This window comes from Astatotilapia calliptera, chromosome 4, assembly GCF_964374335.1.
Source record: "Astatotilapia calliptera chromosome 4, fAstCal68.1, whole genome shotgun sequence".
NCBI classification, from domain to species: Eukaryota; Metazoa; Chordata; class Actinopteri; order Cichliformes; family Cichlidae; genus Astatotilapia; species Astatotilapia calliptera.
The window spans coordinates 5,603,168-5,631,058 of record NC_137425.1 but is presented as its reverse complement, the minus strand read 5'-3'; the positions used below and the strand labels follow the sequence as shown (position 1 = coordinate 5,631,058).

The window sequence follows — 27,891 nt, the reverse complement described above, 5'->3', positions numbered from 1 at the left end:
ACTAAAAGATCCTGGTATCTTTTAGTAAGATCTGCAATCACAGTTGTGCCCCATGCAGCTTGATAGATTCACCACTGGCACCCTGTTCTTTACACAGATGAGAACAAGCTCATGCTAAGCACCTTGGTGTGTTCAAGTGACGGAGTCTAGGAACACCATGGCAAATGTTATGCTGTCCCCAACAACATGGATTTGCAACAGTTTATTCTTCATAACCGGACAGATTGATATCCCTGCAGTGTAACCAACTTGGTGTTAATCAACTTATTTAATAAATTATGGAATTTCCTATCCAAAATGTCTTAAGACCAACTTTATTGTCACACTATTCAACATTACAAGGCAGGTACTCCAGACGGAGCTTATAAGCATATTTTACATCTGGTTAATTATTGAACTAGGGACAAAAATCTTGAGTGCCCACCTTGAAGCTTTGGAGATTGTTTAGATCTTCTGTGCCTAAGGTCAGTCCGAATTATTTGAATTTCATGGTTTGTAGCTTATTTACAGCAAGTTGCAGCATCAATATTCCAAGTTGTGCCCACTGGCTGCTGTTCTATCAGAGATGACTTCATGATAAGGAAATCCCATCATTGCTTCTCCTACTTTAGATAACGAAAAAGGATTTCAAACTCCTGGCTGGGATGCTCAGGGACTTCTATTCTTACACTATAGAAAGCATCCTTAGTCGGAGCATCACGACGTTGATGGTGGCCCTCAGGAGTGTAGTTACTTCAGTCAAGAGAATGAGGCAGAACTTTTACCTTCAAGCCGCGAGACTGCTAAATGAGACTGCAACTCACACACTGCCTATCTGATACTCAGCTACTCAACTGATAGCTGTTAACCAGCTATCTAACACAATGGGGGGGGTGCTGATTGGAATACTTCTCTATTTCTCTTTCTTTTGTACAGCCAGTCTGGCACTTAAGCACTTCACTACACATTATAGATGTGTAATTGTGTATGTGGCAAGTAATTAAATTCTTCAAGATGTAGCGGTATAAATACACTTAATATGTTGAAATAAATTCCTTTAAAGTGTTCACTACAAGTATAATATGAGCCTTGAAAGATTTTAATATACAATAAATTATATTTGACAGTAATTTTGAGGTAGGTTTGCTTATCAGCCGCTAGAGGGACCTTTGGCCATTTTTTATACTTGCGAATGTAGGAGCAGATTCAAACCAATTTTTAAAAATGCGTAAATTTCACGCTGAATAAAACAAATGACTTTATTTACATTAACAATTTTTAATGCTGTTGTGTGTACAGTGTTATGTGTCAATGTGAAAGTTCCCTGTATTTAGTTTCAGCTTTGACGAAAGTGCCGGTGAGTAATCGCAGGTTGCATTTTGAACACACTGATGGAGAACAGGCGAGGCTTTCAGGTTAGTTACGCGATGGCCGCTCTCTCAACAATGTCAGGATTTCGAAGCGAAAACAATGGCTCCGTTGCTCGAACAGGCGCGTTGCTGTTTTGACTAACTGTCGGAATGGTAGCGGTATCGTTTTAGCTCGTCGGTTTTGCGTTAAAGCCGGGCCGGAGGTGAGCCGTTTCTGTTAGGAACTCAGTGTTTTTCTTGTTCGTCTCCCGGGCCTGGCTGGAGCTGCCTACACTGTAGCGGCGGGTTGCTACTTTCGGATGAGCGGGCAGTAGGTGTCGAAGAGGAGAGGGGTCTGAATTTAATTAAACTGAAGGTGAAACGAGTCTACAGATCCTCGTAGTGAGGCACGTAACTGGTAACATTTTATCGCTGTGGGTTGAGGGACATGAAGAGCACAGTTTTAACTCCTAACGTGATGTTCTTGCTAACTAGCATTAGCTTACCGTACCGTTGACTTGCCCTAGCTAAAACGAGAAGGCATAACTAATTTACAATCACATCGCTCTGATCTGAGGTGAGAGAAACGGATAGGTGGGCGTTTTACTGAGTGTTTCTGAAGCCCGATTCAATGCGTGGAACGTGAAATCTGTCATGATGCCGGAAAGCAGCAGTTTGCATATTCTAGGTTAGCCGTTGCTAACAGCAGGTGGCTAGCTGAAGTATATGGTCAGTGACGTAACGGTGATCATTGTTTTGACAGCACACGGCATCATATCCGCGGCTAAGAGCGTCCCATTTGCTAGTCTGTTTAATTTACTTATTTTACCCATGCAAGAAGAACTACAACTGAAATATAGATGTCCGAAAAGTTGATCGTTAGCAGCTGATGTGACGCAGCTCGCTAGCCTGACAGGTTGCCATACAGAGTGCTCATAGTCTGTAATTACTGCAGCACTTTGTATCTGTTTGGCTTAATTCCGCAGGGATTTTTTAAAGCTTACTTCCCTGTGCTGATGCCCGGTCTTTTTTTTTTCTTCTTCTATCAGTAGCTTCTGCACTGTGTGTGTAATGGTGGTCTTTCTTTGTGTGACAGTTGTAGGATGGATCCAGACGGTGGGGCAGATTCACAAAAAGCTGTCAGTTTGCAGTGGAAAAGCTACAAACTCGTCCAGGACCCAGCCATTAGGCGTGTCACCCAGAAGATCTACAGATATGATGGAGTGCATTTCAGTGTGCCAGTGAGTTAATGTTCACATTTATTTATTTTATCTTCAATCAAACTATTGTTTGTATGTTGCATGCTGTTTATTTTTCGTCCCCAGGACTCTGGATTTCCACCTGTGGGAGAACTGCGAGATCCAAGACCCCGGAGACTGTGGTCCAGATATACAGAGCTGTCTCTGCCAGTGCCAAAGTTTAAGGTGAGAATACTTGGATTAGTGTTCATTTGACACGTCTCGGGAGCTTTCTGTTTGATTATCTTTTCACTGATCCTTTAATTTGTTACCGCAGCTTGATGAGTTCTATGTGGGTCCCATACCTCTCAAGGAGGTGACCTTTGCTCGACTCAATGACAACATCAAGGAACCCTTCTTGGCAGAAATGTGTGCCAAGTTTGGTGAGGTGGAGGAGATGGAGATTCTGTTTCACCCCAAGACTAGAAAGCACCTAGGCCTGGCCCGAGTATTGTTCACCAGCACCAGAGGAGCCAAGGACACAGTCAAGCACCTGCACAACACCTCTGTCATGGGGAACATCATTCATGCTCAGTTGGATATAAAAGGTAAGTTAAAATGTCTCCTCTTTGCCATCTGATGCACATTGTTACAGTGATGCTTTGGGCAGTTTCTTTATATGCAGTTTGCAATTTTAAATCAAAAGACAAAGAGAGTCACTTTTTCATGTAATCTTTTGAGCAGTTCCTCAAAGGAAGAAGACTTGCTAACAAAACAGTCAAGTGACACAGAAAAAACTTAAGCTGCAGTTAAATCTAAAGTTTTTCATACAAACCATGTTAGATATAAATTGTTTGTCTGTTGATTCGGTTTGAGAGCTTGCATTTAAATAGCTGTGACTTTTATTTTTATACAGGTCAACAGAGGCAGAAATATTATGACCTGATAGTAAATGGGTCCTACACTCCTCAGACAGTGCCTCTAGGAGGCAAGGCTTTGACAGACAGGCTTCAGCCTCAGGCTACAACACAGCCACAGCCTGACACGGTATTGTGACTGCACAAACATCTCTTCACTTATTTAGTGATGTCATGCTTGAGTGGTAATCTGAATGAAGATGCATTTAATTTTATACATTTTTACTCTGTTTCCATAGCCATCAGAAATGAGGCGAAGGCTTTCCAGTGAGCTTGCAGTTTTGGCAGCAGGGGTCCAGGCCCTCACATCGGGAAATGTCACACCTTCTGTAGAGACTGGCTATGATCAGCGTCTAGACACGCCCCCCTCCTCCATGGCAGGTCCTTACACCCCAAGCTCCTCTGCGTCATCTCAGGGTGGGGGAGGAACACCTTACAGCTCAAGATCTGGGACCCCTTTTTCACAAGACTCGGGCTATGCTGGTGGAAGGTTAGTTTCTGATAATTAACTGGAACAAAGCATCTTGAATAAAATTTACCTTAAGTGGTCTTACTGTTGTGGTTTGGTTCAAAGTACTGTGGAAAAGACTGAGGCACCCCTTGTTTCGATATATTTTGCTAGGAAAATGAGAAATGGATGCAGCGATTTTTTTTTAAACATGCAGTCATACATGAAAATACAGTATATGAGGCAAAAAAACAAGATTTGTACAATTCTAACAAGTTCGATAGTCTTGAAATATTTGTTTTGAAAACCTTTTATTTTTCCACATAGCCTGAACCTTCTGAGGCAAGCTTTCTTGTAATTTACTTAAGTAGTTTTCAGAAATAGTTCTCCAGACTTTTTGAAGGTCATATCTAAGCTCTTATTTGGATGTTGGCTGTCATTTGTTCCTTCTCTGTTTCCTCAGTAATGTTGAGGTTTGGGCATTGGAAAGACCAGTCCATGACTGATGGTGTCCATTTTTTGTTATTGCTTTTATTGTGTTTCTATGCTTTTACTGGATTGGCAGTATGCTTGAGATCATTGTCATGCTGAAAAATGAAGCTATTGCCAGACACTTTCTAGATGGTACTGAGTGGTGGATCAAAATCTGATGGTACTTTTCTGCATTAATAATTATAAATACGGTCCCAAACCATAACCGAGCCTCCACCATATTTTACCATATACTTCTTTCCTGAACTTGTTGGTGCAAATGATATGAAGGGAAATTTTTGGTACAAAAGACCTGGTCTGGTCTTATCATCTTTCATCATTTTTTTTGTTTTTGTTTATTGTGTCCTTTGTTAGCTTGGCTTGCACAGAGGAGGGAAATGCTCTCAGGTTGTTTGTTTCAGTTGTGCGACATTGAGTTTCCAATAGTATTTGCCACAATTAGATTTCACTGTATGTATGTATTGTATGTCAACCTCAAAATCCTTCTCATGTCATCCCTTTTAAAACAAAAACATTTAAATGACGTTACAACACAAACCACATTTTACCTTTTCACATAAAGTCAAAAAGCATCATTGATTGACTTAGTGGTTCATATATAAATTCCTCATTTCTGCATTTTAGGCATCCTGGTTACAATACTGGCACAATGGGCAGCGGCTACCCTCCCCAGGACATGTTACCTTCCTCATCTTCGTCTTCTGCAGTCTCCTCGACGGTTGGAGGATACAAAGTGTCACGCTACTCTGATGATGCACAGGAACCTTCAGTGTATCACCGGGGTCGTCCTATGTACCCCCCAACAACATCATACCGTCCCAATGAGCCACCATGCTACCCCCCTTACCCTAATGTTGGAGGACCTGGGCCACACATGGCACACCACTCCTCAATGCCCCCACCACCTCTTGCCAACCAATATGATCAGCCCCTAATGTCAGAAAGGGAGAGGGAGCGTGAAAGAGACTCAGGGGGACGGTATGGGCCAGCGGGGATTGGTTCCAGGAGGTCATCTTATCATCACCAGCAAGACACAAACTCTTCCTCAAAGTACCATTCCCATCATTCCCACCACCATTCAGATCGCAGGGATGACAGGGGGTACAGGCGAGACAGCCTGGGCTCTCGGTCAGGTGACCACGGCCACCAGAGACACCGCAACCACCACCATTCTCACAACCACCATGGCAGCAGCAGCCGCAGAAGAAGCAGCCATGACCGGGACAGAGACAGAGACAGAGATCGAGATAGAGACAGGGACAGTGACTACTCTAACAGTTCGGATCCCAGGTACAATTCCAACTCGTACCGCTCTTCATCTAACAGCATGTCTCCTCCCCCATCATCTTACTCTACATACTCCTCCAAAGAGCCTGCCCCAGCCCCTCCTCAGGGATTGGACGTTTCCACTCGCCTAGGGAGCACAAGTCTCACAGAGAGGGGTTCTCTGCCTTCATTAGGTGCTGAAAAAGACTACCATGGTCACCACAGTGCTCTCCCTCCACCTCCTACACCTCCTCTCCCACCAGCTTCTGTTATTGCAGCAGCTGTAGCAGAAACACTTGGAACACTGGACTTCAACCAGGATAGTCCTGCTGGTGAAGAACAATGGACAAAACCCAAACGTCGTCCCAGCACCCCACCTGCCCCACCCAAGACACCCCCGCCTTCTTCTCCGCCCCACCCCACCATTGCTTCCTCTTCTAATTCTCCTTCTTCTACTTCCCTTCCCCACCATCTTTCATCTTCTTCTAGCTCCCCTCCACCCCCTCAAAGGGACTCGTCCTCCCCAGAGCCAGATTCCACCAATGAGAGTTTACCGTTTGTCTACCACAGCAGCAGTCTGGACTCTCGTATTGAGATGCTTTTGAAGGAACAAAAAGCTAAATTCTCTTTTCTTGCCTCTGATGAAGAAGATGAGGAGGATAGGAAAGAGGAGAAGCATGGAAGTGGAGCTGGAACAAGACGTGGGTCAAGTGATGCGAAAGGGGAGCGGGAACAGGTGGGGGACAATGGCGAGAAAGACCACAGGAGGAAAGGGGAAAGAGACAGAGATGGCCACAGAGGAAGAAAAAGGGGAAAAGGGGGAGAAGGCAGGAAGAGCCCCACAGTACTTACAGCATCTACACCACCCGTTTCTACTTATTCTCCCCACATCCCACCCCCAGAGGAAACTCAGGCCCAAGTCGGCCCAGCTGGTCCTGGAGTATTGCAGGAAGAGTCTTCACAGGCTGGATCTGCTGATGCACAGAGCCGGACAGGAGCGCACACACCACCTTTTAATGGACAGAGTCAGGTATGATCTGTCCTGATTCAATTTATTTTTATAAATAGAATCAGTTGTTTTGATAGTCACCCAGAAATACCTGTCTGTGGGCAGAGAAATAAATATTTGGTGGAAATGAATAAAAACCTCCTCAGTACCGACACAGTGATTAACATTCTGAGTGCTGTCAAACATAATGTTCATGTTTTGGTTTCTTGCTTTTAATGTGCCCGTTTCTATGTTAGAAAAGTGGGACAGAAAAATAATTCAGTAAGTGTTATTTTGAGAATTTGCTTCAATATGTGGGTGGTTTCTCAACTTAAGACAGTAAATTCTGTTTTCTTTCAGGCCTCTCCTCATTCCTCAGGAGAAGACATGGAGATCTCAGATGAGGAGGAGGAGACTACGACCATAACAACCGTGACCACCCACCAGCCATCAGTCACCTCAGGATCCTCACCATCTTCATCTCAGGCTGCCATGACTTCACAAACAACAGACCCCTCATCTTCACCCCCACCCATCTCTGACTCTGCACAGCACTTTGGCACCTCCATGCACCCTCCCATACCATCCTACCCCCCTCATCTGCCCCCTCCACCACCCCCTGGTTACTCCCTACAACCCCCACCTCCACCAGGGATTCCTCCCCTTCCTCACATGGAGCTGCATCCTGAGTATCCTCCCCCCATGCCTCACCACATGTATGACTATGCCAGCTCCATGGAGCTGATGAACCAGTACAGTGGTGGAACCCCTATGTCTTTCCAAATGCAGACCCACATGTTAAGTCGCCTACACCAGCTGCGCATGTCCTCATCCAATGGCACCACAGGCCCGGGTGAGGCAGCTACTGCAGACTACAATTCCTACCATCTCCACTCTATTCCACAACATCACACACACCACCCCTACATGGACCAAGAGGGCAATGGGGCAGGCACTCATTATGACCAAGACCACCGATACATGCCACCCCACATGACCTATCCCTACCCCGATCCCCACAGCACTCAAATACCACCCCATCCACACCATGGTATCCCGCCTCCACACAGTGGCTGGCCTCCACATGTCTTACCGCCACACTACCCATCTTATATGCCCCCACCTGGCTATGGCACGATGCTGCCTGGGGATGGAGATGAGTACAGGGCTCCAGGGGAGGAGATGTCCATGCTGGCAGAGAATCCTCATGAAGCCACAGTGCAGATGGTCTTGGCCACTCTTATCCAAGAAATGAAGAACATCATGCAAAGGGACCTGAACCGCAAGATGGTGGAGAATGTAGCCTTTGCCACCTTTGACGAGTGGTGGGAGCGGAAAGAGACCAAGGCCAAGGTAAGGAAGCCCAGCCTCAACAATAATGAAGGTCATCTTTCTAAGGTTGCAGTTAATTTTTGTGCATGTAAAATAAAATAAATAGGCCCACCCTGTTACTTAATAATTTTACTAGTTTATGTATGTGCTTCCTCCATTTAACTGTAATTGATTTTTTTATAATTAGCATGTTTTTTTGTTTGTTTTTTTAATGAAAGATGTCATTCCTGTTACTATTTCATCTCAGTTTAATGATGCTTTTATTAGTCAGTTAACTATATAAAAGAAAGACTGTTGTTACGAGGCCAGAAAAACGTAATATCTTCTGTAAATGTCTACTTTTTGTAGCCATTCCAGACGATGGTTAGGGGGGTTTCTGCGTTACGGGATGAAGAGAAAAAAGAGGAAAAGGTCAACCGTCCACGGGAGCCTCTCATGTCTCTTGTGGATTGGGCAAAGAGTGGTGGCATGGAGGGATTTTCTCTCCGTGGAGCACTACGACTGCCTTCTTTCAAGGTAACAGTACTTTATTGCTGCAGATTTTGGTTTCATCTCCATGTTACTGTATGGAATCTATACTGCCTTCATATTTTATGTTTGTTTGTTGGAGTGTCTCATTTGCCATTACACCACCAAAACACTAGGTGGCAGTGGTGCTTGTATGCCACCTTGTTGAGGCACTTTGTTGATGTCACTAAATGGTAACTGAAACTGTTCTCCATGTTGGACCTAATAAATACAGAATTTATTTAGTTGTACTGAACTCTGTTTTTACAAGGGAGACCTGTCCAGTGTCAGGAGTTAGAAAAGACAGTAATTTTGTTCATACATGAACTGAATGTGACATGAACATAATAAAACGGCATAAGTTTCACTGCATTATCATCATGCTGTTTTCCTGCTTATTGTTTCTCAGTCAATAGTGCAGTATTTACAGTGCATGTTAGTACCAAATGGACCAATAATAATGATTGTGTTGGTGCATTGTGTAGTTGGAATTCTTATTAGATACTCTTCAAGCTACATTTAAGGCTGTCACAGGTAAACCATACTGTATAAATGTTCAGCACAGTATATGTCAAGCTTAAGTCAATAAATGGTGTCAAGAGCAGTTTAAAATATCTGATATTGTCATTCTAATATTTTGAATTTTTACGTGGTACCACAATATTCAAAAAGTGCACAAGTGTTTGGTGTTGTCAGTTTGTGGTACTTCCTCTAGTTCTGAAAAATAGTCAGACTTTGTAAAGTCAATTTTGAGGTTTTTTGGGGGGTTTTTATTCTTAAAAAACACTTTGAACTATGCAGGTGAAACGGAAAGAACCTCTAGAGTTTGAAGAGGGCGACATGAAACGGCCACGGCCCTCAACACCACCGGACGAAGATGATGAAGGTTTGCTCAGCTGTAATTCAGGCTTTAAAAAAAGGTTGGATTACTTGATCTGCTCCATGTAAGTCTTAAATTATCCTGTTTTCAGCTGCTGACGAGAGATTACCAGAGGCAGACAGGCATGGAGCTGAAAGGGACAACAAGAGGAGGAAAAAGAAGCCAAGAAATCGGAAACCCTGGGAGCTTGACAGTGAGGGAGAAGAAACATCTGATGGTTCTTCTACTGAAAAGGTTTGTCTGTTTGTTTTAAAATTGTGATTCAAGATTAAAACACAATTTTTAAAAAATGACTTTAGATTATTAGAATATATGAATGTGATAACATGAGTTTATAATTCATGTTGTCATTTATTTTAGTTGGCTACAGATAAGAACAAAATTATTAGCCTCTTATGAAAATTAAAGTTGTTTTCAAAACTTTCCAAAGTAGTTTCTACCTCTCAGCTGTAAAAGGCTGATGGGATGTTGCTGTCACCCCATTGGGCAGGCAGGCGGGCATCCCAAGTTTGCGACGTCAACGAGGCAGCATAGGATTTTGAAATTCATACCACTGGTGCATCAACTAAAAATCTCACATGAGTTTGACTCCCGGTGACCTTGATCTTCTGAAACTCCTGTGAATACAATAACTCAAGAAGGAAGTCGCCTAGGATTTTCAAATTTATGCTATATGTGCATCTATTAGGAGGCTAAGGGGTAGAACTGGTGATCACCATTATTTTAAAACGTACAAGGGATTTTTAACATAGCACTTGTAAGGATACTATTTATTTAAATTTTTTTAGAAACCATAAGTTAGTTGTTTCTTGATTTGTTTTTACACACAATAACAATTTTTTGAGAAATCAAAAATTACCAGTGTCACCTTTATAAGTCGCCAGAAAATGAGACCTTTTTATTGAGCCATAGCACAAACCACTGCTGTGCAATGATGTGCTTTGACTTTGTGAAGGTTCAAACTGAAGGTTATTTTCCAATTTGCATGCAGTACTAAAACAAGCATGGGTTTGAGGTGTCTAAAGAGCCCATTAACAACTGCCAAGACACTAGTGAATGACTAAGCAAAGTTGGAACCAAAGAAATGTTTCCTTTGGTCAGATGAGACAAAAGTAGAGTTCTTTGGCCATGGAGACAATGCTTATGTTTGTAGAACATAAGCTTTGTTCTCCAACTCAACAACACCCAAGCATGGGTTGTTCCTGGTACAGAAAGCCAAGTTAACATTGAGCCTTGACTTGAGTCCCACTGAAAATCTGTGGGGTGAACTGTAGACTGAGGTCTGTGCCAGAAAACCCATTAAATCTCTGGAGGAGTTTGAGAGATTTGCCAAAGAAGAATGGGCTGCGATTGCTCAGTGTGTGTGTGTGTGTGTGTGTGTGTGTGTGTGTGTGTGTGTGTGTGTGTGTGTGTGTGTGTGTGTGTGTGAGTGAGTGAGACTTGATGAAAACTATAACAAACAACTGCAGGCTGTTATCCAGGAAAAGGATACGCAGTTGATTATTAATATCAAGGGGGGTAATAACCCTGGTAGTTTTTATGAAATCTGTGTGCAAAGTAAAATAATGTAAGCATCCAAAAAAAAACCAGTATGTTTGGAAAAGCTGTGTTTAAAAATTCCATGCTCTCTTTAACACCACTTAGGAAATAGTTCTGTAGTGAATTGAATGCAATAAAAAGAAATTTTCATAGCAGGGTTACAAATTCTGTCCTCACCTGTAGATGGCAGGATGTCACTGTGATTATATTGTTGTGATGACAACTTTTTTTCCCCCCCATGTTTAGGAGGATGAGGAAGACGAAAGTGGAAAAGAGTCTGATGGTAAACCACAAACAGGAATCTCATAACTTTGTTCTTATTTTCAGCTATCATGACTGTTTACATTGACTTTTTTTTATTTTTTTAGATGATGTCCTCAGTGCAGACAGTGATGACGAGAGCCTCTCATCCTCTTCTGAAGGCTCTTCATCTTCAGGATCTTCATCTTCATCCTCAGAAGAGGATGAAGATGAAGAGGAAGGAGAGCGGGCAGAGAGTGAAGGACCAGACAGCATGGATGAGTCAACTATGGATAGCACAACTGAGAAAGACAATGAGAGGTACATCACTTGTACTGCTGTAATCAGAATTATATAACAATGAATGTTGTACTTTTCAACACTCAAATGCTTGTTTTGTTTTTCTCAGGGAAAATAATGCAGCTGTTCCAAAGGCAGAGGTCAAAACAGGTTAGTCAGAAGTTGTTATAAATCACCAAAAAGCACCAGTAACATAATTGCTTCAGTTCGAGTTCAATCTTTGAAAACTTGTATCTTTTCTCAGGTGATACAAAAGATGGCAAGGCAGACACAACGGCGCCTACCAAACATCCCCCCTCACCACCATACCCACGCCCTACATCCCCTATCGTTCTTGTGCCCCCTCTCAAGAAGCGCAAAAAGACAGTCTCCTTCTCTACAGACGAGAACGAAAGCAAAATGCAATTGCCAGCTGCACCACCATCTCCGTCTCAAGTTTCGGGTGAATCTCCCCTCCTTTCAGGCAGGCTTCCAGACTCACCCATCATTGCAACCTCACCCAATTCATCTCGTCCCAGTCAGGGCATCCAGCTGCTTCCCTTTGCCTCTAAACCAGGCGAAGGGAATGCTCTCATTGTGCCCCCATCTGGACGAACCCAAGATACCGAGGAGACCAAGAGAGGACCCCTCATTTCTCCCCAGACTACCCCAGTCAAATCCCCTAGCAAACGCGGTGCAGGCAAAGAGTCTCCCAAATCTCCTGCTCCTCCTGTTATGGTGTGCCGCACTGTGCAGAACCTGCCTTTGGACCATGCCTCTATGTGTAGGATGGCCTTTGAGGAGGCCCCAGCACCACCATCTGTCAACAAAAGGTCCAGAGGCAGACCACGGACATCTAGCCTGTCTACTTCTTCCTGTCACTCTCTCAGAGAGGAAGATGAGGATGAGGAAGAAAGTGAGCAGAGGTTAAGACTAAGAGAACAGGTTGGGGCCTCCAGCCTCCTGCAGCTGGCCTCTGCTTCAACAACTGACCTTTCTGTGTTAGCTGATGTGGCTTTGAAAATGGACCCTGATCCTGGAGACTCAGAGGAGACAGAAACATCTGATGAAGCAGAGGAGCACAAGATGGAAGGAAATTACTTCGCCCCAGAGTCACTGGCCCTCCTTATGAGTCCAGGGGCTGTAATCGTCTTTATGGAGCACAACTACTGCAAACCCCCTGTTGTACCAGTACCAACTGGTGCCAAAAGGACTTCCTCCAGACAAGATTCTTCTGTTTTGCTCCCAGCTGACCTCAACTCTATTTCTGGCGTGCTGGAAGCCCCAGAGGAAGTCATTGGAGATCCACTTACGTCACGGGGAGATGCAGGAGAATTCTTTTCTGCAGTGGGAGAGATGTGTGACTCTGAGGATACGGGCCAGGTTACGCCGGTGTCTCCATCACCAAAGAAGAAGAACCTAATTGGCAAGGGTTTTGAAGCTGAAGAGGAAAAGAGCAAAAAGAGGAAGAGAAAAGATAAAGAAAACCTTGAGGTTCATCACACAAAAAAGCAGAAGGAGCAGCCAGGCAAGAAAAAGAGGAAGCGGAAATTAGAGGTATATTTGTCATGTTTGTTCCTGTAAATGTTTGAGATTGTCATAACCGTAAACATGCCACAGGCAACAATAGCACTGACTCATTACCAGTAAGCCCAAAGTTGGAATTTTGAAATTGGTACAGTTGAAGAGTTTTACATGTCTCGAAAGAATTTTCAGAATCAGAATCCGCTGGTAAACCTTTGGGCTCTCCAGACCAGGAATATATTTCCAGTGTAGACAGAAATGTAGTTTTTTTGCATTTACAGAACTGTGTGATACAGTTTTGTTTTTTTTATTCTTGGGTATGTTCTGGCTGAAAACAGATGGGGTAACAACAGGGTGTACCCTGTAGAAGCGCTCTGCTCTCAGTCTTACTGGTGCAATCACACTAGAATTACTGACATTTCCTTAGCATTGCTTAAAGCTAATGTCAGCCAGGTGCTTTGCATCATAAAAAACTTCTTTTACTTGCGCAGATGAGTTTTCATTAACCATAAACTTGCCACCTGCCAGTGACACGTCTAATGTCCGATGGCGCTTTTTGCAAATACAGCAGGTAACAGTCCAGAGACTTCGTCTGAATTAAACTGTCTCAACTCGTGCACTATATATGAAAAAGTACCAATTTGGATGAGTTTCTGATTTGTTTTTGAGTCTCTGCTGTTTTCACCCCCTGAACTTAGTCAGACGGATTCTGAGGCATCTCCTCTCTAATAGGTATTTGAAATACCAGATGGTGCTCCAAACAATAGGTTACCTCAGGTTCAGGTTTGGTCTTTGCAAAAATTTCTGGCACAACTTCACCTGCTTCCAAAGTGTGTGGAGAGGATGAAAATAATCACAATGCAGGGACTCCAGCAACGCTTAAAGGGAAGATGAACAACTTTATTGACTGACCAACGCATTTTGGCTTGTGGCCTTCATCAGGGTCATAGTAACACATAGTAGAAGTGTGCTTCAATAAAAGGCAGGAAACAGAAAAAAATTCAAATTAACCAATCACATCTTCATAGGTAAACCAGCTGACATATAACAGGTTGGTATTGGTAAATTGGTTAAGGCATGCCCAAGTAAACACTGGACTAGATAATTAATTTAATTTATTTTATCAACAAAAGAAAGAGAAGCTTTCTAGACATCTCGTTTTAAGTCTACATTTTAGAGACATAATTGCGAAATGCGTTGGTCAGTCAATAAAGTTGATCCTCTTCCCGTTAAGTGTTGCTGGAGTCCCTGCATTGTAATCTTTGATCTTTACTGCATCTTGGCACAACACCTGTGCCTTTTTTCTAAGAACACTTATGTTCAACCAAAATGTCAATGACATTCAGTCACTGAATATAGTTATGAATATTGTTATGGATTAGATGACTTTAACTGGCCAGAGAAATGTCCAATGTGTCAGTCTGTATTAGTGTAAACACCGCATAGACTAGAAACTAAAAGACTGTTTTTCTTTCCTGCAGGACTCAGATTTGGACAAAGATGTGGATGTGGAGGAGCTTGAATCTGGGGAGCTGTCCAGCTCAGACACTGAGGAAGAGTTGGTTGAAGAAGTGAGAAAGAGTGAGCGGCTCTTTTTGCAAGAAGCAGGAGTAATAACATCCCAGAACTGGTCGAAACCTGTCCCAGCGCCTGAGCCATCAGCTGTGAAGTTTGACAATCGCAGTGAATTTGAGCAGATGACCATCTTGTATGACATCTGGAACTCTGGTCTGGATGGTGAAGACTTGTCGTTTTTGAAGAAGACTTATGAGAAGCTGCTGCAGGATGACCATAGCTCCGACTGGCTCAATGACACTCATTGGGTCAACCATACTAATATCCTTTTCAGTGATTATCTTTCACCTCAAAGATGTATGGGCACTAGGTTTGATTTACATGGAAGTGACACAATATCCAAAAAGTCTGACTGTTATGAATTTACTAAATTGTCTGCATAACGTGACGTTTTTAAATTGAGGAATGCTTTGATATTTGGTGCCCTGTTGTCAGCCTTGACCTTTGGGCTGCACTAACCAATTTGCCAAATCCTCGCCGCAAAAAGAAGAACACAGATGGGCAGCTTCGTGAGCATGTGACCGGTTGTGCCAGGAGCGAGGGGTACTACGCCATCAGCCGCAAGGAGAAGGATGTCTACCTGGACCTTGACCTACCCGAGCAGGTCATACGGGAGGTGGAGAATGTCGACACCTCGGTAGGCAGACTCCAAATCTTTTTGGATGCATCTTCTTTTATTTCTTTTCCATTTATTGAATCTGTTGTTCTCACATCAGTTTGATTTTGTCTGTTAAAGCAGTTGAGAAGCTTTGCTGAAATACTTGAGATATCTTGCGAAACTTGTTTAGGCTTTTCCTTAAAACGAGTCGGCATCAGGTAACAGGCCGACGCACTTGGACAGTTCAATGTTCATGTTCACTCGCTCACAGATAACGTTCACTCTCCTAATCTAATGTTTGTGAGATTGGAGATTCTGTTGTGCTTGATCCTTCATTTGTTGTTGAAAGAACAGGATAAAATGCCCGTGAGGTGAATCTGTGCGTGCAGCACAACCTAAAGTCAGTAAATCTGATTGGCAGTGGAGACGTTGGTGTGGACGTGCTTTCGATTGTGTGGAAAGTTGAAGCCGGGTTTAAATGGAATTTTAATGTGATATCCAGTTGAACCTTTTTTTTTCCAGGAAAAATATTTTGCTGGTCTCCACTGCCTCAGTAATCAATTATTAGGGGTTTGTAGCTGTTTCAGGGTATTATTATAAAGTCAACATTTGGCTAGATAGTGCCTCTCAGGCATTTGGAATGGAGGTGATTCATATTTGGCTTAGTTGAAGTGGTAATTTTAGGATTTGAGATGGAAAAAGGTGAGGGTTTTCAAATGACAGAGAAGTAAGATGATGAGTATGTGGACATTTACAATACAGAGGTTTTAGGCATTACATTTGTGCTGTCTGGTGGTTGAGACAGACTCATGCAGGAAAAACAAATTATATTTAATTTCAGTCACATACATCACTGCTCATATGTTTAAAGCATGGCATGTATTCTTTGTCAGTAAAAAGAACATTAAATTCAACAAAACAACAACAGTGCTATTAGGGCTGATAATAATCAGTAAATTATTGATTTATAATCATGCTTAAAAAAAAAAGAAGGACAATTAGAGCTGGGCGATAGAACGATAACGATATGTATCGCGATATAACTTTTACTCGATAGAGAAATTAAGCTATCGCGATAGACCTTTTTTTTTTTTTTTTAAAAAGGTCAGCCAATCCAAATTAAGTAGCGCAGAGCCGAACCAATCACAGCCGCAGCGTCACGTCGCGTGACTTGTTACGTACAGCACAAGTGCCAAGCCGCACGTGTGTTTGTTTGGGAAGCAGCCAGCGGGTAATGGAGGAAATGAGTGTGCCGACTAGAAAAATCAACCGAGCGTGACCGAAGAGAAAACAGATGATGGTTCCAATGCCGGAGAGATTGTCGAACAGAAGAGCCATAGAAGTTCCGTAGTGTGAAGGTATTTCGGCTATTTCAAGTCTGACAAAAACAGAGTAGCGTGCACTGTAAATTGTGCCGAAAGCAAGTCTGGAAATACAATAAACTGGTGCATGCGTCACACTGTGCGCCACGTTATTGTTTCGGTGAAATGAATTTCTACAATACTGTTACTGTTAATTCTACTCTCTGCAGTGTTTAAATGCTTACATATACACACAGTTACTGTCCCTCCACACATACGACTCGGTTCTGCTTCTGTGCCCCAGCTTTGTTTACTTTTTCCCACCGAGGCTTCTAGACTTCTGATTGGCCAACATTTCTGCACGGTTAGGAATCTAGCGCCACCTGCTGCTTTGGCATGTTCATAGCAGCGTTTTCCTTCATTTCTGCCTTTATGTGTGGACGGGATTATTTTTTTAAAACGAAAACGGAAAATCTCCGTTTTCAAAAATACCCGTGTACGTGTGGACGTAGCCTCAGTCTCTGACTGGAAGCGCTAATTCGTCATTCGGCTTTTGTCAGACTAAAGTAACTGTTAAAACTGTTTGAAAAGCTCAGCTATACAACAAGGAGAGATTGAGAATTTCCTTTTAGTTCTCAGTTTATTTGATATTGACAAAAGTTAGTCAGTTTTGTCTGTTCTTCTGTAAAACAAACTAAGATTTATTTTTAGAATTAATATTTTGTTTCTAAGTGGAATTGACAATTTAGTCTGTTTCGTTTGTTCTATTTTGAAACTTAAACGCTTTAGCGGCTGCCTTTTGTGTAGTTTGCAATATTTGCCTTTATTTATCTGAAAAAGTCTCATGTTCCTTAAGTACATCTACCCTGTTGAACTTATTATGGGAAATAAATATTTAAATAAAAACAAGCTGCTGATTATTTCACATTTTACTTGTGAGCAACGGCACATTTAAATCTTACAAATATAGTTATTTGGCTTATATCGTGATAGATATCGTTATCGCCTGAAATGAAAAAAACATATCGTGATATGAAAAAATCTCATATCGCCCAGCTCTAAGGACAATACAAACTGAAAAACTGTGTGAAAATAAGAGTCATGGAGAAACGTGCAAGATGCGTGTCGTTTCTAGTCGGGCTTCCTGATTTATCAGGCTTGTATGAGTCAGAATGTGGTCGTTCACAGGAATAATGTGATGTCTGAAAACATTAGGCTTTTGTTTTTCCTTGCAAGACTACTTGAAACAAAAATATTTCTTGCTGACTGACATTTTTTTTTCTTTTTTTTCTCATCATCTTTGCTGTTAGAAGTGGGTTTAGAGTGGGGATAGGGTGTGATGAATTTAACAACAGACGAAACAAGTGCGGCAACCTTGAATGTAAACGTGTAGTTTTCCCTTTGTTTTCCCGTTTTGTTGGCAGCCATAATTGTAACATACTTGAAATTGTATGTTGTGTCCACTGCTTTTGAGTTTAATGTTCATATCACGTATCTTATCGTCAGTATTCAAAAACAGTACAAATGTTATTGCATTTCGAGAATGTTGAAGAGTGAATTCTTCCTCTGGGCCAGTGGCAGGATGTTTCAGTCCAGGCGTTATTTCACGTAAAGCACAGTGATCATTCCCGTTTGTGACACAGGAAATCCATAATTCTTTTTTCCTGATGTAGATCCGGATTTGTCACATGTGAATTACTCCTTCCTGAACAAAAGATGATGAATCCAATTTACGTCAAAGGATCCTAACGATCACATAAATTCTTATGAAGTTCCCTGAAAAGTTTGATCATAGTGAGTGTCACACCTTTAAAGTGTTTTGGAAAGAATAATCAGAGCAAATGTGCAACTCCAACTTTCGTCAAGCATGGTTGAACAGCTCTAGAAATTTGCACAGCACATGTATTCCCAATCCAGAATTAAACCAATTCTCCTTTCTTAAAAATAAAGGAGAAAATATCACACATTCAAAGATTGGAGGATTTGAATACATGTTTTATGTGTTTTTCATTAAAAAAGACTGGGTTCAGTCTGTAACTTCCATGAAATACTGCTGAATTGGGTGCCTCTTAGCTGGAAATACAAACAGGAAACATGAGCGCAGCATTTATTACACTAAACACACTAACCACTATGTCTTCATTAGAATTTACTTAGAAAAAACAAAAATAGTAAGGCTAGACCGGTTGTGCACTTATCACTTTGTATTCCAAGGCACGATTTGCTCAAGTATAGACATCTCCCAGCCTAAAGCAAACACAGACATGCAAAAATAATTTTTTTTTTTTTTTTTAAGTCAGTTTTTTTTATTTACAGCCAATTAATTTCAAAGACCTGGGGCATGAAGCCACTGAAGGAGGCGTGTGGACAGAGAAAATAAAAATGTTTGAATGAATTTAGGGAAAATAAGTTGGAATTGCTGATTGTATTGCGCTAACCTTTAAATATAGTTCAGCTTGGATGATTTTTTTTATTTTTATTTGTTAGTAATGGCTGATTAAAAAAAATGTGTGAGAACCATTTCCTGTGTGCCAGGAGTAATTACAGTTGCACTACATGCATATAGTCCTACTGCATATATGTTCGTGTGGTCAGCTTTAACCTACAGAGCTATGGTTGCCCGGTGCATAATGCTGGGCAGTAACATAGTATGTGTCCTGAATGGGTCACAGTATTTTTAACAGTTATTTTCAGCTCTTTGTGAGTATTACTTTGGTGTAAGTGCAGGGAAAGCTTTCTGATAAGTCTGCCTAGAGTCAAAAGCAGAAAAAAAAGGAGTAAGAGGGGTCACAGAGCCCCACACATTTATCATAGGCCTAAATATGGCTATTACTGTGATGATTCTATGATTTCATCATGCAACGTTCCTCTTTTATAATGTCTGCAAATAAGGTTTGGGTCACTTGGGGGTGATGATCTTGATGCTCGTCAGACACTCATATGATGCACCGTCATTGGTCCCATGTGCAGCCAGTTATCCTCCACACAATGCCAGATTGTCATGGAACGCAGGAACATTTGAAAAATCAGCTCACTTAGTGTTTGTGTGAGTTAAGAGTGGAAAATCCACGTTATCGTGTTGCTGTGCAAGGTTTATTCCTCCGTAATGTATTTCCCATTTAGCTGTTGTGCTTTCCCTTACTGCTTCCATGGACACAAGCATAGTTCCTTAGAATAATACACACAAATTATTATATTTTACTGTGGCATGTTTTATGCAGTCTTGCTGTTTCTAGAGTTACAGACTAATTCAGACTCCGCACAGAATGAGATGTAACTGGGGCACCACATCAGTCTGCGTCTTTTATTATCTGATCAAAGTGTCCCAATAACTGAGATATGTCTGCTGCTTTGAGGTTTTTATGTGCTTATATCAGGAACAAAGAGATGTGTCGTGATGAATAATCCCTGTTTATGTTTTCAAACCAAAGATTTGTGGCAGGCTTAAAGAGTTACTGATACTCAGGAGGATCTCTCCCCCGCACACAGAGCAACACAGACACACATGATTTAACTTCATGGTGATACATTGAAACAGCTGTTTCACTTAGCTTTATAGGTGAAACATGAAATGTAATCTCATGGATTATTATCTTGATTGTAATATTGATCTGTTTAGTACTGAAAGCAAAGCATTAATTGGTTGTAAAAACACAGAAGTTGCATAGTCTGACAAAATCTAAAATGATGTTTGAGACGTAGCATGAGAACATGTCAGTTCATTTTGTTTCAGTTTGAAGTTTCTAAGGAAGTTTCAGCTGCTTCATTTTTTCCATAGATTCCTTTTCCTTGTTTTTGGAAATTTGTGCTACAGTTACACTGCTGGGCTCCCTTTAACACTCAAGTTTTTTTCACAGTAGTTATGAGAGTAATTTTTGATATGTATAAGGAACACAAGTTAACATCCTGAAGAATTTAATTATTGAACCATAATAGAGGGAAGGCAGTAGTTGGGACTGAAGTATTCGAGGGCAGACTTGCTTCTATTCTTGCGTAATAACTTTTCCAGTCATATCTCTTTCGCAAATGAACCTCTGCTACAAGAGCAGGGGTATTGGAAATTGAGGTTCATGCTGTTACCCGTCAAGGCCATCTGATGAAGTCTTAGTGTAACCGTTGCACTCTCTGAAGCTCTTTTGTTTGTTTCCTGGCAGGGTGCTAACCGAGTGCTATCAGAGAGACGTTCAGAGCAGCGCCGCCTCCTCACTGTCATCGGCACCACTGCTGTCATGGACTCTGACCTGCTTAAACTCAACCAGCTTAAGGTACAAGCAGTACTATATTCATGTGGTCACTTACAAGCTAAAGGACAAAGTTAAACTGCAACCTGCGACTTGTCAACAGATTTAACTTTAAAAAAAAATCTTTGCTTAAAAAACAAAAACACTGTAAGTTATGCCACCTGACACAATAAATTAAATGGTTTACAGTTCACGAGTGTAATCAAAAGGTCATCTAAGGAATAAATTTCCAGAGCCTGAAACTGATTCCATGCTTTTAGAAGCGCATAGCTGAATTTAGTAGGATATATACCAACATGTTTTACAGTCTAAACACAATACAAACAAGACATCTGTGAAGGTTCTCAGTCATCCAGGTCATCGTAGCTTGGAAAGAAAAGCATCTGGACTTCTTTAAGTCCAGACTTAGACTACAAACAAGACCAATTTTGACACGAACTCTGTGGTTTATCAATCAAAACTCGCAAAAGGTTTTTTCCAAGCTTCACAAGATGAAACTCAGGGCTGAATGCAGAAATTTTACCTTCACAATGGTGGGTTTATCTTTTGGTTTCAAGATGAATTTGTTTATTTGTTAATGCAATGTCTGAATAGGCGTTTTTTTGGAAGGTGGCTCTTGTCTCGTTTTTTGTGTGCGTGTGTGTGTTTGGTTTTGAAAGAGGCTGTATCTCTGGCTTTCATTGTTACACAAATCCGGGGTCGAGGTCACAGATCTGCCTCTGTGCTAAACGTGCAGAAAATCTGCTCACTACAGTAGGTCAGTGGTCAAACTTTTGGGTGTGGGCCTTTTTTGCATGTTCTTATTCTAGTCAACAATTTATTTTTTTTCTGGTTTTCACACCAAATTATCAACTTGGATTAGTTTACCTTTTTGAATTGTTAAAGATCCAATTATAAAACAAAGATATAGCCTGTAAATACTTAAAGCTGTCTGTTAATTCAGGACAGGTTAGTTTATAAAAATATCTATTGCTAGTAAGGCTCCTCTTAAATTACATCCGCTCTGTCCTGATGCAGTTCCGAAAGAAGAGGCTTCGTTTCGGACGCAGCCGAATCCACGAATGGGGCCTGTTTGCGATGGAGCCCATTGCTGCTGATGAGATGGTCATTGAGTATGTGGGTCAAAACATAAGACAGGTATGACTTATAAGGAGTTTTGTGTTTAACCAGTGATGGTTTTTGAAACTTTTCAGCCATCTTGACATCTAAAATGTTTTCATTATCCACTGTTGCCATCTAAACAAATCTGTAAAATACTTATACAAATAATAAATCTCTAAGAGTCCTGCTGTGTTGGACCCTTACTCTTGCATTGTAATATTGATATGACTGTATGTGAATTGCAGTTTTTCAGACACTTTGAGGGTGTGGTCAGTCAGAAAATGTTCTTTATGCGCAGATGGTGGCTGACAATCGAGAGAAGCGTTACGCACAGCAGGGCATCGGGAGCAGCTACTTGTTCAGAGTGGACCATGATACGATTATAGATGCCACCAAGTGTGGGAACCTGGCACGATTCATCAACCACTGCTGCACTGTAAGTCTGAAAACACTCAACAATGATCTGCCTCTTACATGCTTTAGATATGGACTGATGTTAAGTTCTGCAGCTGTCGCCCATCAGTCTGTCGATGCTTTTCCCCCCTTGCAGCCAAACTGCTACGCCAAGGTCATCACCATAGAGTCCCAGAAAAAGATTGTGATCTACTCAAAGCAACCCATTGCCGTCAACGAAGAGATCACGTACGATTACAAGTTCCCACTGGAGGAGAACAAGATCCCTTGTCTGTGCGGAACGGAGAACTGTCGTGGGACGCTCAACTAGTCAACGCACTTCTCTACCACACTTACCAATGGCCAGCCATACCCGTAAACAACCTCCCTTTCCCCATGAGTTCGCTCTCCTAAATGTGTAACTTGAACCACCCCAGTACACTATGCTGCCCCTCCTCATGGCCTCATAGCCGGCCTCACAGTACCTAGGACGTAGACACGCACACACTTGGCACTTTTCACACGCAGTTTTCATTCTCTAGGCAGTTCCACAAGCTAGTGGGTGATGGATTGGCGTCATCTGGCTCTCGATGCATGACAAGGCCTTTAGCATCAGCTCGTTAGTGGCAGTATTACTGGACAAAACCGGGTGCTCCAAGGAAGTTGTTGCGTCAGTCAGGGCATGAAGGATTTGTCTGATTCCATGCCGGCATCCGTTTGAAAGGAGACAATGTGGAGAAAAAAATAGAAAAGGACAAATGTTTATTGGCACTCTCTCAGACATGGCTTCATTACTCTTTTAAAGTGACGGCATCAGTCAGACATGGGTCATTTTTATGTTCCTCATGACTTACTTTCAAAAGGATTATATTTTTGTAAATAACTATTGTTAGTAACGACTTTAGTGAAGTGAAACTACAATTTCGGTGTTCATTTCCTTTGCCATTATCTCTAAGAGCAGCACTTGTTCACGTGTTTGCATGCTGCTGTGGAAGTTGTATTGTGCGTCTCATAACCAGCCTCTGAAATATTGTTTTTTTCTTTATTGGGTGTAGCTGAAACAAATCGGTGGGGGACGCTTTGATCTTTAATAAAAGCAGTCGGTAGGAAAAATGCCGTCCAGAAGTTACTGCTGATTAGGGCACTTAATAATTCACAAACATGCACAAGACGTGCAAAAATAATATTGTGCATAACTATCTGTAGACTTGGCAGCAAGCAGAGTTGTGCCAGGCTCCTACTCTCTAAGGTTTTCTTTGTGACAATTACAGAAGCCAGGGTGTTTATCCAGATGTGAAGCAGTGCATTTGGATGCCGTCACGTTAATGATAAGGAGGTCATGTCTGAAAGGGGCTTTCTTTTGTCGGCGTCGTCCAGGAGTCACTCCTCTAGTGTCGAATTCCTTCTGTAACCACGCACCCATACAAATCCGCACAGAGACGCACACGAATACCAGAAAAATTCAGGGTTTTTAGACTCGCTCACTAAGGGCGTAACTTTTAAGATAAATCACTTCAATCAATTTGGTCTTCAGTTATGCAAGATTTCCAAGCCTGAGGGTTGTTTTGGAGCTTTTTTTTAAATTTCATTTCATAGTATTATATTATATTACTATTGCTGTTATTAATGGTATTGTTACTTATTTGCATTAGCTGTAAGTATATTACAGTGAAATGAGCTTCAGTGTACCCATCCACTGTCCTCAGTGGCTTTGTGATCCACCAGCCCTATAAATCCTTTCTCCTCTCTCCACTGTGTGTTACTCTCCTGTTTTGCAACAGTCTGTATGAGAGTAAAGCCGTTTTAACCCACTGTGAAAATGTGTAATTTAGGTTTCAGCTTACAGTGTGCGTGGTTTTTTTTTTTTTGTTTTGTTTTTTTTTTTAAATGCCACTGCTAAACTTTTATATTCCCCTTTTATGTTTTTTTTTTTTTGTTTTTTTTTTTTTGTTTTTGTTCTTCTCCAAACTTATGGATACTGACATAGGTGCTTTTAACAAATTATTTGTGCGCTCTTTGTGGGTTCTTTATTCATCTACAATAATTAGGGCTGTGCTTGTGAAATGCAGTTGAGCACATGTCCAGTGGGGGTGGGATCAGAAATTGTCAATGACTGTTTCTATCACCAACACAATGGAGGGGGAGTGTATACGTTCATAACTCGAATCGCTTGTTTGTCAGCGATGATTTGGCACGCTATATCTGCTGTGTCAACAGAGAAGTCGCAAAAGTATGTTTCGTTGTCGACAAGGTCACGTCCCTGTTTGTGGGTGAATTCTAAAGATTCACAAAGGACGCAATCCTATTAGCAATGACGCTGGTTTCACAGCCGTTGCGTTTGTTGGTTAAAAGCATGTATGTCAGTGACGTAAGTCAAGAAAAGGTTTTGTTGCTGCTTACAATATATCACCCTGTTTCATTTCAACACGCGCACAAATTCCTGTTTAAACAATTGACAAAAGCGTTTTCTGCAAATCCTTCTCCCTAGTTACTTTGTTAAGTTCTGAATTACACAAGTGAGTTTGTGAACAATGCTGCTGGCTTTGCAGCCATTTGCTACAAGTTTGCATTTCTAGCAGAGCCCCAAGTCAAATAAAGTTATAATAAGAAGAAGAACTCCTTCGAGGTAAACTTGGCAGATCTGTTTGTAAGGCACATTTATTTGATTTGGTTTCTGTTCAAAGACTTAAAGTTCTTGTTTTCCCCTTGTGTTGCAGATCTTTGCAGAATTCATGAGAATGCATTATATTTTACTTCAGTCATCCCTTCTGAAAGATCGTAACTCAAAAAAAAAAAAAAATCCTGCTTACAGTCTGTTTGCATTGTAGATAGGTGAAAGTGTCCGTGTCCCTGCGAGGTTAACAATCCTAGCCAGTTTCTGATACGTTGCAGACGGGGATTTCAGTGACCTTTTGTGTTGTCTTTTTTTTTATTTTCATGGCTATGGCCGTCCAAAGTTTAACTTTGATGTTGAACTTTTAACTAAACTCCTGTTTTTTGTTCTTTCCCAAACAGGAAAATGTGTAAGATATTTCTTGTTGCAATGAAAGCCTTTCAGTACAAACCAACCCTCTTTAATAAAGGAGAAAAAGATGAAAGGAAAAAACAAAAACAAAGCAAAAACAAAAAAACAAAGAAGTACATGTAAATATTGTAGAGGTGTTTGTTTCTTGTAGAAACACACTGATTCCAAGCTGTAAATATGTTGTTCCGTTTCCTTACTCAATGAGGAGGAAACATGTACATACCTTCCATTCATTTATTTTTTATTGTTTTTCCTTTTAATTTGATGATTATTTTAATATTATTTGCAATATTTCTCTTGTATTAATGCGTTGGACCCTTTATTAATGGTGCATTAAAATATTTTTTAAATAAATGAAAATCTTGGTGAGTGTGTTCAAGAGGCAAACATATTAAAAACATCAGCAGAAAAACATGGACCATTTTGTGTAAGTGATTACTTTTACATTCACAGGTCTCCTGATCCACTTTACTATAACAATATATTCATGACAGAAGGAAAGTAAAGGAAGCAAGATGAGGCCCCCGTAGCTCCCCTCATCACTTCTGAAGCCATTAGCTGCTGGTTAAAAGTTATTCAGGGCAATAAAGGCACCAGATTCAGGTTTGTTATTCTCAAAACAAGTTGGCTAGAGCCCGTCAAATATTTGTAAGTTCATGATGTCCCTCAGGCACAAGGAAGGGTATGTTATGTTCTCAAACTAACAATGATTACCTTAGAATCACCAGTTAACCAAACAGGCATGCCTTTGAACTGAGTACATTTTTGGCAAAACACATTTCAACTGCCATGGTTAAAATTAAAAGCATTACAGCTGCTAGCATGGCTGAAGACTCCTAGCCCTGTAACTCATCTGGAAGCAGTAAAAAAAAAAAAGTTCTTAACCTTTAACCATCAACTCATTCTTATCTGCTTCCTTTTGAAATGACACTATAGAAATGTGACCAGTTTTCTTCCCTTTTTTCTAATGACGTCCTCTGTTTAAGTATGGTGCATAAAGTGTGGTCTTAAAACTGTTAATACATTTTATGGTTCATGGTTGGGATCAATCCTAGCTCCCCTCAGGCACAAGGATGGGTATGCGGTGTTCTTTGGTCTATCACAACAGATCATTTTTATGTTCTTAAACATTAAACATCATTGGTCACCTTAAAATCATCAGTTAACCAAATAGGCATGCCTACAGACTACTGAATTTATTAGTACACAGTGGGTTCGAACACCCAAGTTGAAGAAGAGGGCTGTAACAGTGCTAACCACTTCAAAAGCCTTTTCTTAGTAAACTTGAGAAGCAGTTGTGCACTTAAAGGTAGATGTAATCAAGCAATGCAACATGCTAAAACAATTACAGAGCAGAAGATTTTCCAAAGTGTAGTCCGCTGTCCAGTGGAGATCCTTTGTAACATTTAATGAAGCATGGTGAACACAAGAAGGACCCGTTTCTGTCATAATGCAGCATAAATGCCTTGTTGTTGTTGACCCAAATTACCCTCACTAATGGTTGCCAACCAGCAAAAAATGGCAATGACTAAAATAAACCTATGGTTTGCAATATTGTATAATATAAACTAATATTTGTTTCCAAAATATAGTGAAATAGAAGCAAAATGTAGCATAATTCTTATATTTATTTTATAAACAAAAATATGGAACTGTCTCCATGTTTATTTAAAGCAACATGTTGAAAAAATATTTTTTAAATAAATGAAAATCTTGTGTTTTTCTTTACCAAGTCAGTGTCCTGCTGGATATGGATGTTCAGATTGGAAACAAGCGTGAGAGTCTGACTTCTAGTTGATCGCTCTCTTATGCCACTTTAAAGGCATGTTGGTTGAGCAGGAAGTTGTGTGCCGGAAATGAATGCATCTGCAACTGTCATAGACTGTAAGAGGAAGCAGTGAAATCTGATGAGAACAGATGGTGACCTGAGTTGACGAGGCTACAGCTGGCTAACATGTGCCCCTATATGCATTTCCAACTCCCATCTTTTTAGTGCTCTCCCTATAAGGCCAACTTTCTTCTGATCCACTGTTCCTCACAGTGAAAAGTAGGTGAGTGTGTTCAAGAGGCAAACATATTAAAAACATCAGCAGAAAAACATGGACCATTTTGTGTAAGGCATTACTTTTACATTCACAGGTCTCCTGATCCATTTTACTATGACAATATATTCATGACAGAAGGAAAGTAAAGGAAGCAAGATGAGGCCCCCGTAGCTCCCCTCAAAACAAAGTTGGTTACATTACACAAAAAAATCGAAATCTTGGGTCAAAGTAACAGAACTCTACTCAAAGTTGACAAACAATACTTATAACTCAAACAAACTGACCTACCTAGCGAGACAAAGGGGAAACTTAAAATAGTGGCTGATCAACCCACAAAAACACAAAAAGGGGTAAATCAGAATCAGAATACTTTATTGATCCCTAGGGGAAATTATGTTGGTTAGAGTGTGCCAGTATAAACAGTAACAAAAACAGACAATACAAGAAGTACAAGAAGTAGCACAATATATACATACAAATAATTCACTTACTGATAAATAAAGGAATGATTTCCTGTGTCGTGCAGTGGTGCTTTTTGATGTCAGTCTCTCACTGAACATGCTCCTGTGGCTAGCCAGCATGTCATGGAGTGGGTGGGAGGAATTAGCCAACATTGTCTTTATCTTGGACAACATTCGCCCCTCCAACACCAAATTAAGAGAGTCCAGCTTCATCCCTAAAATGTCATCATCTC

At 41.1% G+C, this 27,891-nt stretch overlaps 1 protein-coding gene and 1 long non-coding RNA gene across 4 annotated transcripts; one reads left to right on the top strand and one right to left on the bottom strand.

Moving 5' to 3' along the window:
• The first annotated feature begins 1,270 nt into the window (after positions 1–1,270).
• setd1a (SET domain containing 1A, histone lysine methyltransferase) lies at positions 1,271–22,879 on the top strand. Of its 3 annotated transcripts, none has more exons than XM_026164199.2 (21): positions 1,271–1,394; positions 2,425–2,569; positions 2,654–2,752; positions 2,844–3,114; positions 3,423–3,553; positions 3,663–3,913; positions 4,988–6,659; positions 6,978–7,970; positions 8,298–8,465; positions 9,258–9,342; positions 9,428–9,570; positions 11,122–11,158; positions 11,244–11,436; positions 11,525–11,565; positions 11,660–12,951; positions 14,400–14,754; positions 14,949–15,130; positions 20,547–20,657; positions 21,651–21,770; positions 22,033–22,170; positions 22,285–22,879. In XM_026164199.2, exons 2-21 carry the CDS (start codon positions 2,432–2,434, stop codon positions 22,456–22,458), a joined length of 6,594 nt encoding a protein of 2,197 aa, XP_026019984.1. In that variant the 5' UTR covers positions 1,271–1,394; positions 2,425–2,431; the 3' UTR covers positions 22,459–22,879. The 3 variants fall into 3 exon arrangements, with proteins under 3 accessions (XP_026019984.1, XP_026019983.1, XP_080156256.1); XM_026164198.2 differs by having other exon boundaries at positions 1,373–1,735; XM_080300130.1 differs by lacking the exon at positions 1,271–1,394 and having other exon boundaries at positions 2,306–2,569.
• LOC145428232 (uncharacterized) lies at positions 22,639–27,880 on the bottom strand. Its single transcript, XR_013908464.1, has 3 exons — positions 27,689–27,880; positions 26,882–27,034; positions 22,639–22,822 (listed from the first exon to the last, which is right to left on the bottom strand). It is a non-coding gene; the product is annotated as an uncharacterized LOC145428232 (long non-coding RNA).
• Positions 27,881–27,891: the final 11 nt, after the last annotated feature.

Coding starts and splice junctions, on each gene's coding strand:
- setd1a (XM_026164199.2), top strand. CDS start 2,432: ATGGATCCAGACGGTGGGGCAGATTCACAAAAAGCTGTCAGTTTGCAG. Junction 2,753..2,843: donor TGCCAGTGCCAAAGTTTAAG/GTGAGAATACTT, acceptor TTGTTACCGCAG/CTTGATGAGTTCTATGTGGG. Junction 11,437..11,524: donor ACTGAGAAAGACAATGAGAG/GTACATCACTTG, acceptor TGTTTTTCTCAG/GGAAAATAATGCAGCTGTTC.